Source organism: Sphaerodactylus townsendi, linkage group LG04 (genome assembly GCF_021028975.2).
Source record: "Sphaerodactylus townsendi isolate TG3544 linkage group LG04, MPM_Stown_v2.3, whole genome shotgun sequence".
Lineage (NCBI taxonomy): Eukaryota > Metazoa > Chordata > Lepidosauria > Squamata > Sphaerodactylidae > Sphaerodactylus > Sphaerodactylus townsendi.
In genome coordinates, this window is record NC_059428.1 from 155,473,149 (window position 1) to 155,485,193 (window position 12,045).

Sequence of the window (12,045 nt, forward strand, 5' to 3'; positions counted from 1 at the left end):
AAAGTCACGCACCATGCTCTTGTATGGAGTAAATATTGGGCTCTACCTTCCAAACAGACCGCAGCATATGGGACCCGAAAGTGAGATAAGTTGGGCATGCTGAGGAGCATAGGTAAGTCAAACATGGCGTTCTCCCGATGTTAAGTGGATTACACTTTCCTTATCGCCCCCCTGCCAGCATGGCTAATTGCTCATGCTGGCAGGGGATGATGGGAACTGTAGTCCATAACATCTGGAGGGCCATGAGTTTGACACCTGTGCTATAGAGAAAGCATGATTGAACTCTTTTCATGTCACAGCTGCATGCTTGTATCCACAGTGGGATAGCATTAAATGCTTTAATGGCTGCAGGTACAAATTCATGGCCTTTGGTGCGAAAATATGATGATTGATTGAGTGCTGTAGGAGCCAGTTAAGGAAACAGAAATTTAGCAGTACGCCTCGATGCTGGCTTTTCATTTGTGGCTGGCATCTTCAGGACGATCTCCTGAAGATGCCAGCCACAGATGCAGGCTTAAACGCCAGGAGAGGAATGTTAAGCAGAACACGGCCATACAGCCCGGAAACCACACAGCACCCAAGTGATTCCGGCCGTGAAAGCCTTCGACAATACATAGCGACTGACAGCCTTGCAACTGAGTTTGCTTGATTCAGTAGCCAGTTTCCTTTGGGTAACCCAAGAGGAATTGTAATTAAAGTGGAGTCCCAAGTGTTTCAAATGCTTAACCTGTTCAAGCTGTTTGTTGTTTATTGGCCAACCGTGGCATCAGTTGGCAAAGCATCCCATCCTGGTGACCCCAGAGCTGATGAGCAGAAAATTTGTTGACGCTCAGAAGATACGACTCCGTGGTGGTGTGTATTTATTGTATATGTGGCAATGGAAGAGTTTTGCTTTGAAGAAGAGGCGCTTCATGAAATGAGGAAGTAGGGCACCGTGTTGGGGGTCACTGCTCCAAGGGTTAATGTCACACCAGCTGGGTGACCTTGGGCTAGTCACAGCTTTTCGGAGTTCTCTCAGCAGTGGCGTAGTGGTTAAGAGCAAGTGCATTCTAATCTGGAGGAACCATGGTTGATTCCCCGCCCCACCGTCACTGCCTGAGCTGGGTGGGGAGGCGGCTTCTCTGGGAATTCAGATTAGCTCCGTGCACTTCACACTCGCACAGCTGGGTGACTCATGGGCTAATCACACAGCTTCTCGGAGCTCCCTCTCTGGCTCCCACCTTAACACTCACAGGGTGTTTTGTTGCAAGTGGGGAAGGGCAAGGAGATTGTCAGCCCCTTTGAGTCTCCTACAGGAGAGAAAGGGGGGACATAAATCCAAACTCTTCTTCTTCTTTCCTCACATACCTACGTTCCTGAGCTGGGTTTCTTTGTGACGTTGTATGAGACAGGGACAGGGGTGTAGCTAGGGAAAATGGAGCCCGGGCAAAATCTGAGTTTCCATGCTCTCCATGTAAGCAACCACAATTCTCCCCCCCACCATGACCAAAGGCCACCCCTCCCCACTTGCCAACCAAAGAACGCATTTTATGCACCAGCTCATCTCAAAGCCACACCATCACATAGAACATGTCTTCACTCACAAATCTGAACACAGCAATGTATCATAGCACACAGCAGAGATTGTGGGATTTTGGACAACATTTTCAAAATGCTTTCAAAATGTTTAATAACTGTTATAACACTTAAAAAAGTATTTCAAGCAAGTCATATGACTTAAAATGCTTTCAAAATGTTTTATTACTGCTGTGAATAACGCTTTACAATTACACTCCACTGCCTTGCATTTCTCCTGGGCACTGCCAGAAATCATAGCCAATTTGGATTAATATCAAACCCGCCCAAATAAGCCACAGTAATAAGCCAGCCTGGATTTCCTTCTTCCTCTGAATGCCTATTTCATTAATTTTGGACAGGAGGATGCCTCTAGAAAGAGTAATTTCTGTATGCTCTATCAAACTTATATTAGGGATAAAGATATATAGGCAAGATAAAGCAATGATGTTAGGCACAGAGTTTGGGTCCCACAGAACCCATATTTCAACTTGGTAGAAAAATGTTCAAAAATTCTTAAAAAATGGATAAACTCCAAAATGCAATTTAGAACCCTTATTAACTAATTAAAAGTAACAGCTTTGATAGTTGTATGCTATCAAAATATGCCAAGACACTCCAGAATACAACTCCACAGGTAGACCAGACTCATATAGTACCGCAGTTTCTAACTGGCACAGCAACCCAAACATACATGCAGACAACAGAATTAATTCCAAGCACTTCAAAGATGTAATGGTTACATTTTGATGGTTAAGCAAGAAAACAATACATATATTAGTAGAGGATAGTACCCAGTATTTGGCACACATGAATTATTCACATTTTGTAATACACATAAAATAATATTTCCCAGTGTTGCATTGTTTATTATAGCAAACTACCTTTATATAAATTCAGAGAGGATTGGATCCAAGCTTTCTGCAAACAATCTCAGTTCACTTTTGTACAAAAGGTCTTTCCTATTTTTTTCTCTTTGCAGTTTGGCCTCTGCCCCTCCGCCACCCAGAACATCAGAGGAATGCCAGGGAATAGAATGAGATGTGGCATGGGGATTGCTTCCACAAGGAAAATCGGCAGTAATCTCCCTTTACATGAGCTTTCCCTTGCTCATATAATGGGTGCCTCAAGGTGGGGAGGATTTCTGCCTTCAACTGCCCCTCTTCAAACAGGAAGGGCACAAGAGTGCTTCTTGGGACTGAAGCATCCCACAAAGCACAATAAAAGATCTCTTAGTTTTTACTCTCTCATGGAGGGAAGAAGGTCATCTTTAAACATAATGGTGGGCAGTTTCTGAGAAGGGCACGCTTGCCCTGCAAGATCTGTTCTTCCCAGCTAGCTCCATCCCAAGCCCTTTCACAGAGCCCTAGCCTAGGGACCCAGCCTTTCCGATTAGGGAATTGCTCCCATCAGCCCCTACCAGCATGGCCAATTGGCCATGCTGATAGAGGCTGATGGGAATTGTAGTTCCTGAACATCTGGAGAGCCGCAGGTTCCCTACCCCTGTTCTAGCCCATTCCCTTCATGAGGCAAAACTGAAACTAAAAGGAGCCAGTGAGAAGAAGGCTCATTTGCATACTGGCTGTGATGTCACTGGGGGACAGTTTGGAGGAAAAATCCTTTTGGGGGGCAGAAAGGGATGAGGGCAAATGATAAAAGAGAGATTTTCAGATGCCCTGAAGATACTGGGAAACTATAAAATGAAATTAGGACTCACCATAACTGGGAAGGTTCACGGCTAGTGGAGACTTAAATACCCAGCTGAGGGAGGACGGGGACGCACTTCACGAGCAGGCAAGGACGAGGACGATGACGATGGGAGAGGGAGGGCGCAATTGGAGGGGGTGGGGCGGAGGGAGGTCATCTACTGATTTTATGCTTCCCCACGGACTCTTAATGGAGTGCAGCCTGGGTCATTTGTCCCCGCATGTCCCCGTGGGAGCTTCGCCACTGGACAGGGATTAACATATAAACAAATATCACCACCTAGGATTGGTATGGGAAGCAAATGTGGAGTCAGATAGATGCATGGAGGCAGGGCAACATTAAGAATTTAATAATATGGAATTATAATCAACAATATAGCCAAAAAAAAAAAAAGCAAATGAGTTCTGAGATCTGCGAACAAGTGGGAGGATTTGCTTTCCTGTTATTGATAACAGCCCTATACGGTAAGGTTTTTAAATCCTGTTTTAGAAATTGTTAACAGGCCATTACCTGCTTCCCATGCCTTAATTAAAAAGAGAAGGTAAGCTTTTAACGGCACCTGTATGTTATATAAAGCGATCAGACGCCAATTATGCAGGAGACAGATGGAGGCAGGTATAGTGTGCTGAGCCAAATTTTACAACACGGGCTCTTTCGAAAGCAATTTAAATTCACCTACAGGAGGGAAAGCGGCTCTTTAAGGCAGGAAACGCTGTTTGCCGCGCTGAAAAGAATCCCCAAATACAAGGCTGTTAAACAGCTGACATCCTGATATGGGGAGGTTTGGTGAATGCAATTCATTGTAGGCCCAGGGCCAAAATGGGAAGATTTTGGATCTCCGTGCTACCCTACAAAGACCACTTTTTTGGGGGTAGGGAGTTCAGAGCTGATGATGAGGGGGAATTTTCGCCAGCTCCTTGCCTTTTGCTCTGCGCAAGAATTCCACTTTCCTGAATCGCAGTCCTACTGAATTTCTGCAATGCACTTTTGTGGCGATGTTTGTTTCCTTCCGCGGGGTGATTATTTTGCTCCTGCAATGTTTATTTTTTCCCCCCTCAGCTGCCTTGGAGGCCTGTTGTCAGGGAGAATTGGCTGCACAGAGATACTTTAAATGTATGAATAAACTACTGTAAATTAAATATCTTAAATATTTGCTCTAAAAGCTATTCACCTTGCACACTCAATTCAGACGGATCATGAGGTAACAGAACTGCAGGAGCTTGAATCTAGCCATCCCTCCTCTGAGATTGTTCTAATGGGAGACTTTAATGCAAGAGTAGGTGCAAATTTAGCTTCCCTTCTTGAGCAGGAAGGCTTTGATGATGAACCCTACCACTCACTCTTACTTCCTGCCCTTCGTGACTCCAAGGATACTCACTCCAACGCTGCTGGTAGGAAACTCATTCACTTGGCCATCAAGCACAACAAACTTTGGCTTAACGGCCTAAAGTGCTACACCCATGCTCAAGATTATACCTTCGTTTCTCCTCATGGCTGCAGTGTCATTGACTATCTCCTCATTTCCCCAGAGTTGAGATCATCTGTTTTATCCTTCCAGATTGGAGATCTTCTGCTGGGTGATCACCTTCCCCTTAGACTTGTTTTATCACATCAAGAGGCCAATTAAAATCTTTGTAATGTAAAAAAAAATTAACAACCCAGTCTTTTCAGAGGTCAACTCCCCTCTGAATTAGGGGCTTTCCGCACTACAGAAGGGAGCTAAGGTCGACTCGGTTCCCTTCAGTGGGGGGCGATTCCAGGCTGTCCGCACAGCAACTGACTTGGCCCCCTGGAACCGAGCTAAGTGGGCGGGATCATCTTGGTGCCTGTTTCGCTCCTCGATCGTGATTGGAGCTTGTTTTACCATGGAAATAGCCAGGAGCCGCTTTTTTTTTTTTAAGCAGTTTTGAAGAAGTTTACAGTTACATGCCCGCCAATTTACCTCTCCCGTTTCAAGCGCGATGCCACAAAGCTGCCCTCTGGATTGGTCGTTGAATGGATGAGGTGTCGTTTCGATGCATCCGCACTTCGAAGCTTCGAAGCGGTATCGACCTTGTTCCAGCGGAAAGGTGCAGTTCATAACTGCGACAGGGATGTCGCAGTTCTGAAGGGGGGGAACTGAGACAAAACAACATTGAGCTCAGTTGCAGTGCGGATACACTGAGGTGAACCTAGATAGAAACCAGTACAACTCTGTCAGTGCGGAAAGCCCCTTAGAGTGGCAGGAGATCTCATGATATCACTAGTGATTTCCAGGTGACAAAGGTCAGTTCACCTGGGAAAAATGGCCAGCGTGGGAAAGTGGTTAAGAGCAGGCACACTCTAATCTGGAGAGCCGGGTTTGATTCCCCGCTCTGCCACTTGAGCTGTGGAGGCTTATCTGGGGAACCAGATTAGCTTGTGCACTCCAACACATGCCAGCTGAATGACTCTGGGCTAGTCCCAGTTCTTCGGAGCTCCCTCAGCCCTACCCCCCTCACAGGGTGTTTGTTGTGGGTGAGGGGAAGGGAAAGGAGATTGTAAGCTCCTATGAGCTTCCTTATAGGAGAGAATGGGGGATATAAATCCAAACTCTTCTTCTTCCTCCTCCTCCTCCTCCTCCTCCTCCTCCTTCTGGATTGATCAAAAGATTTTTAATCTATTGTTCCAACCAATTACATTCGGAGATGTGGCTTTTGGCTGCCAGAAAGAAAGCATTGTCTGCATCGCACCATCGTCTTATGAATATTATTTTGGAAGTGAATGTTGTTCCCATCTGGGAAATATCTTTTTTTAGCCTACATAGCTGTCTATATATAGATATATAGATATATATATGTCTGCTAATTGTATGTTTTATTTTAAATACTTTCCCTCTGCTTGTAGCTGATGCTGTTTTTCGTCTCCCTCCCTTCCCAGCTGACAAGGTCAACGACGACTTCTACTCCAAACGGAGGCACCTCGCAGAGCTCGCGGCGAAAGGGAGCCTGCCCCTCCATCCGGTCCGCGTCGAGGAGGACCGGCCGTACATTCTTGAGGGCGGCACGATGAAACAAAACGGGCAGAAGTCCAAAGCCTCGAAACCGCATATGCACCCCTTAGCCTACAAAACCTGGGACCCTAGCGACCAGTCCCTCCGCCGGCAGGCCTATGCCGCCAAAGGCAGAAACCTCGGAGGAGACCCAGCCGGGAGCGATCCGCTGACCACGCGGAGTCAGCATTACTTACCCACACAGCCATACTTCATCACTAACAGTAAAACAGAGGTGACTGTTTGAGATCGCTGCCCTTTTTCTTTTCTTTTTTTTTAAAAAAAGATCCATTTGGAAAAGCAAAAACAGAGACAAAAAAACCCCCTCCCAAGTGGAACAGACAGGAAAAAAACTGAGAAGCAAGAAAAGGAGTCAGACGTTCCTGGGCGAGGCAGCCAGCTTGAACGGGAGACCTGGGTTAGCGCTTCTACAGCAATACGCAGAAGGTCGTTTGGACGTGTGTATTTTACACTGGGAAACCTACCCCTTGGGAAGAACCTCCCTTTCTCCTTTTGTTAATTTTTACTCCGAAATTCAGATCCATGATGAGAAGTAGCACAAGTCAGAGACACCAGACATTGGCTTTAAAAAAAAGACAATGAAATCTCTTTTCTGCTGCGTCCGGACAAAGAGACGGAACAATTTACCGAACACCCATTTGTGGCTGTCAGGAATCCTTTTGTACAAATTTTAAAGAACAGACGTAGTCACTGAACCTGTGATTTAAAAACACAACAACAAAAAAAGTGACTCGAACGAGCAAAACCACCTTGGTGGAAACCCTGTTGTTGAGTGTTAACGTTTTCGTATCATCAGTACAAAAGCAAGCCAGCAAAAAAAAAAAAAAACATACTTAACAAATAAGGAAGGGGGGGGGGGCGGTGGGGAAAGACTCTCACACGACATCCACAAAGACTGTTACGTCCAGGAAGCAGATGGAGACTTTCTCCTTAGTGGAAATATCTGAAGGGTTTGTTTTGTTTCAGTTCGTCTCTTACGTCTTTCAGGGCTAGAGTTGCCTGCTCCGGGTTGGGAAATCTCTAGAGGTTTTGGGGGCGTTGCTGGTGGAGGGCGGGGCTTGACGAAGGCAAGGACCTCAGTGGCAAATAACGCCACAGAGCCTACCTTCCTAAGTGGCCATTTTCTCCGGATCTCTGTCGCCCGGAGGTCAGTCGTAATAGCAGGACATCTCCAGCCACTACCTGGAGGTTGGTAACCATATTCAGGACCCCCCCCCAAAGAAAGTCAAAAAGGCAGGTGGAAAAGGATGTGTCAGCGTAGCATTCTTCACCCCACCCGCTCTGTCCCAAATCGCCCCTTTCCCCGAATGCAGTAAAACTCTCCCACTTGTCCTGAATTTCCTTTCCCTAGCACACACACAATCACTCACACTCAGTCAGAGCGGGTGGGGTCTTTACTGTGTTACTAATGTTGTATGACCGTCTTGAAGTGAAATTTGTATCCATTTGGGGGGGGTCATCTCCTCACATCCGGAGGGGCTCTACTGACACCCTCCCTTTCATTTTGCTGCGCAAAACGTCGGCAGATCACGTCCCACTGGTCCATGTGGTGTTTGCAAGGTCAGCGAAACAAACAGTTGCCTTCCCCACCTCCCTTGTTTAAGCCCTTTCCCCACCAAAACAGGCTATTGCTGCCGAAAATTTATTTCAAGCCTCTGGTGCCACTTTTTTTTTTGCATTTGTGGCACTGCTCCCTTGTGACTAGTTTCGCCTTTCTTTCTCCCTGTCCTTTTTATTGGTATCCCTTCTGCATAAGCCTGAATGGTGTGATTATATGATGGCATTACCCTTTTAAAAAGTGGGCTGTGTTAATTTTTCTAAAGCTGTCCCCTTTTTATCCTGTCTGTCCAGCGAGATTCTCAGGGAGGCAGGCCCGGTTCTCCTCTCCTCCTCCAAGTTAGGCTGGAAGACAGCGGCTGGCGTAAGGTGAGGTTCACGGCCCAGTGCGGCATCGAAACCAGATCTTGTTATGCTAAATATGAATAGTCTAACTCAGGGAGGGGCCCAGTCTTTTTGAACCTGTGGACACATTTGGAATTCTAACACGGCAGGGTGGGAGCAGTTACAAGATGGCTGTCATAAAATGGATGCTGCAGGAGGCGGAGTCAGCCTCAAAATGATTGCCACAACCTAAGTGACACAGTCCAGGATGTGATTCTTTTGTGGCACCTGCTGCCAAAGCAAATTTTTTTAAAAAATCTGCACAGCCAATCAAATTTCCAATAGTCAGAAGCTTTGCTGGACTAAAACCCTACTTGGCCCCACCCACTTCCCCCAAAACATTTGGTGGGTGCCAGGAAAGGTGTCAGTGGGTTCCATTGTGCCCCTGTACACCTGTTGGGGACTCCTGATCTAAGTAATTCTCTAAAAGGAGCCAGCATGGTATAGTGGTTGAGAGCAGGTGGATTCTAATCTGGAGGTTTGATTCCTCCTTCACCTGAGTGGTAGAGGCTTATCTGGTGAACCAGATGTGTTTCTGCACTCCTGCATTCCTGCTGGGTGGCCTTGGGCTAGTCCCAGTTCTCTCTGGACTTTCTCAGCCCCACCTATCTCATCAGGTGTCTGCTGTGGGGAGAGGAAGGGAAAGGTGCTTGTAAGCCACCTGGAGTCTCCTTACAGGAGAGAAAGGTGGGGTATAAATCCAAACTCTTCTTCTAAAACCAGAACAAGGCATTTCAGAGTTTTCCATCATTTTGGTGTATTAGTCCATATTTAAATCCCCGGGGAGGTGTGTGCCAGAAACCAAGGAGAGACAAGCTGAGAGTACGCGCTGGACACCTAAAAGTTCAGAGATGGTGCCCTAAGCCTTTATCCTTTGAAATCCTGCACAGGAAACGCTGTTGTGGCATTGTGCTGCCGCTCTCCGACTGCACAATTCCAGTCATTAAGTGATTGGTATGTCTGAAGCAAGCATAGTTTCCACGTGTCTATCGGTGATCCAATGCCATCCATCCCAATCTCCTAAATCACGGCGATGTTTATTTCTGAGATGACACGAGTTCCGTTACCGGGGCGATTATTTTGTAGTTCGGGCTGCCTCCCACCTCAGCAAAGAAATGGGATAACACGTAGCTGTATTCCACAACGGTGCGGTCTCACCCCAAACCTCCCACTTCACCGTTGCCCGCTGAAGAACACTAAATTCTGGGCAACTCAGTCCCTGCAATTGTAGCAGCAGGTTCTGAACATTCGGTTTTGGGTAGAGTTTACGTTAGGTTTGGCCACCCTGGATAAGAGCCCCTCTGGTGTAGATCCTCGGCTGCCATCGCCATTCATAAAATGGCTGTATGTGTGCCCTGTCAGATGCACGGAGGGTTGAACTTGTGCCAACCGTTGAACATCAGTAGGTTGGGTCCACGGATCTGTTCTCATAACAGTGGCTATAGTGGCAAGCCAGATGCTGCCGGTAACAGCTGATGGTAAGCTGGAGAAACCAACCAGAAACCAACATCGGCTAAGAAATTCCCTGTTGTTCCCAGATAAGCCCACGCAGCTGATCCCAAGGCAGTGTGCAATAGCAGCTACTTTTCTAAAGGCCCTAAATAGAAACACCAGCTTGGGTTTTTTTTTAAAGTTTCTGACCCTAGATTTAAGAAGGATCTGAATTTGTTCTTAGTGATGTCCAAAACATTTCCATTCTCTGCTCTGAAGTTTGGCATTTTCCAGAAGGAAACTTGAGACCCAGGTGTCCAAACACCTGCTTGGCGGGATGTGATGTTGTTTGATGTACTAAGCTGTTTAAGTAGACGTGGGAAAATCCAGAGTGTGAACGAGGGTCCTTCCTCGGCAGATTCAGAACGCTTTTTTGTTTCTTTTGCCTGAATGACGAGTAAGCAGGGGGGATTGAGGGAGGGCGCTGATTTCATCCATTTGTAAATGTTCAGCACGTTGGAGACATTCCAGGTGTAATGGTACTCTACTAACACTTTGCATTCACATGGCCCTTTGGAGTACTCAAAGCATTGCTCCGTAAACCTTGTAATCTTTACATCCCACCCTCCAAGATAATCAGTTTTATTGCCCCATGCTGCAGATGTGGGGGAGATCAGAAAGTGACTTTCCTAAGACCACCTCGCGCGTTCAGGATAGCCGCAGGATTCAAACTCGGGGCTTCCCGAGTCGTCACTTAGTCGTTAAGCCACACCAGCTCACAAATAGAAAGAGATCTGGTCTAAGCTCACTTTGCACATAAACGTAAAGAACCCTGCCAGCATGGCCAATTGGCCATGGGAATTGTAGTCCATGAACATCTGGAAAGCCGCAGGTTGCAGACCCCTGTGCTAAACCATTAAATTAGATAATGTTTACACAGTGATATGCCAGTGGACAAATTGGCGTTACCAGACCATGAATGACACGGTGTTAAGCCGTTCACTTAAGCCCACTGATTCCAGAGGGCTTAGATGTTCTTAACTCCAGTTCGGACCGCGACCCCTGTTTTCTATAACGATTAGACTGAGGAAATGAAGTGTGCCAGCCTTCCGAGAGCTTTCACAGCGAACTTCTTATAAAGATTAGGAGAAAGGTACAAAGATGGACCGATTGCAGACTTTGCTTTATCTATGCTGCCGCGTAAATCTCTCCAGCTCGTATCTGAACTTTCCCAGTTAGCTGGTTACCTGTCTTGAGCTGCAATGGATATTTTCCAATGGCTCCTTGCCCATAAAGACCAGCTCACTGAGACAGAGAAGGTAACGCTGGATGAATTGCTTGCTTTGCTTCGGGAAATAAATGAGGGAAGGGTCCTCAGAACCAGACTGAATGGTCCACTGAACCTGATACTAAATCCTCCAAGAAGTCTAGAAATTCCAGAGAGGGGGGTGCAACTGGTTTTCACAGAATTCCCCCCACCCCCCACAGCTGCCACCACGTAGTTTCTTTTCAGTTGTTTTATATCTTTATTGCTTTCACAATATTAGGGCTGCCTCAGCACTGAGTGCGACTTTACCGCTAAGAGCAATGCAGTGCAGGACGGACGATTTGAAGACGCAGGACTCTTCTGTCATTTGGTCACCTCCCCATGTTTCCAGGTACTGTTTGAAGGGGGAATGAGTCCCGCAGCCGCTAAGGATGCTTCTGTAACGTTCTTTGTGGGAATTCCTCCCCAGATTTTGGACTTTGGCATACTGATGACCGGCAGCAGTGGCGAAGTGGTTAAGAGCAGGTGCGCTCTAATCTGGAGGAACCAGGTTTGATTCCCTGCTCTGCCCCTTGAGCTGTGGAGGCTTACCTGGGGAACTAGATTAGCCTGTGCATTCCAACACACGCCAGCTGGGTGACCTTAGGCGAGTCACAGCTCTTCGAAGCTCTCGCAGCCCCACCCACCTCACAGGGTGTTTGTTGTGGGGGAGGGGGGAGGGAAAGGAGATTGTAAGCCCCTTTGAGTCTCCTTACAAGAATGAAAGGGGGGATATACATCCAAACTACTACTACTCCTCCTCCTCCTCCTCCTCCTCTTCTTCTTCTTCTTCTTCTTCTTCTTCTTCTTCTTCTTCTTCTTCTTCTTCTTCTTCTTCTTCTTCTTCTTCTTCTTCTTCTTCTTCTTCTTCTTCTTCTTCTTCATTATGCCGTTATAAGTTCCCTCTGCTCCTAACAAATCAGTTCCTCTTTGTGGGCAAGAGAAGGTAACTCAGAAATCCAAAATATGAAGAGAAATGCAGATGAGCAGAACTGTCACATGATGGGTTCTTCGGTTTTTCACCCTTCCTTTGATTTTCAAAATTCGGTAGGACGCCCTTGCGTGCGCAGCTTGT

The 12,045-nt window shown here is 46.7% G+C and overlaps 1 protein-coding gene across 1 annotated transcript in view; it reads left to right on the forward strand.

The window, feature by feature from the left end:
• Window positions 1–8,761, forward strand: part of SHISA9 (shisa family member 9) — a 198,551-nt gene extending 189,790 nt beyond the window's left edge. Inside the window, exon 4 of the mRNA XM_048494611.1 lies at window positions 6,160–8,761. Within this exon, the coding sequence (XP_048350568.1) occupies window positions 6,160–6,518 (359 nt within the window). The 3' untranslated portion in view covers window positions 6,519–8,761. The remainder of the gene's footprint in view (window positions 1–6,159) is intronic.
• The last annotated feature ends 3,284 nt before the right edge of the window (window positions 8,762–12,045 follow it).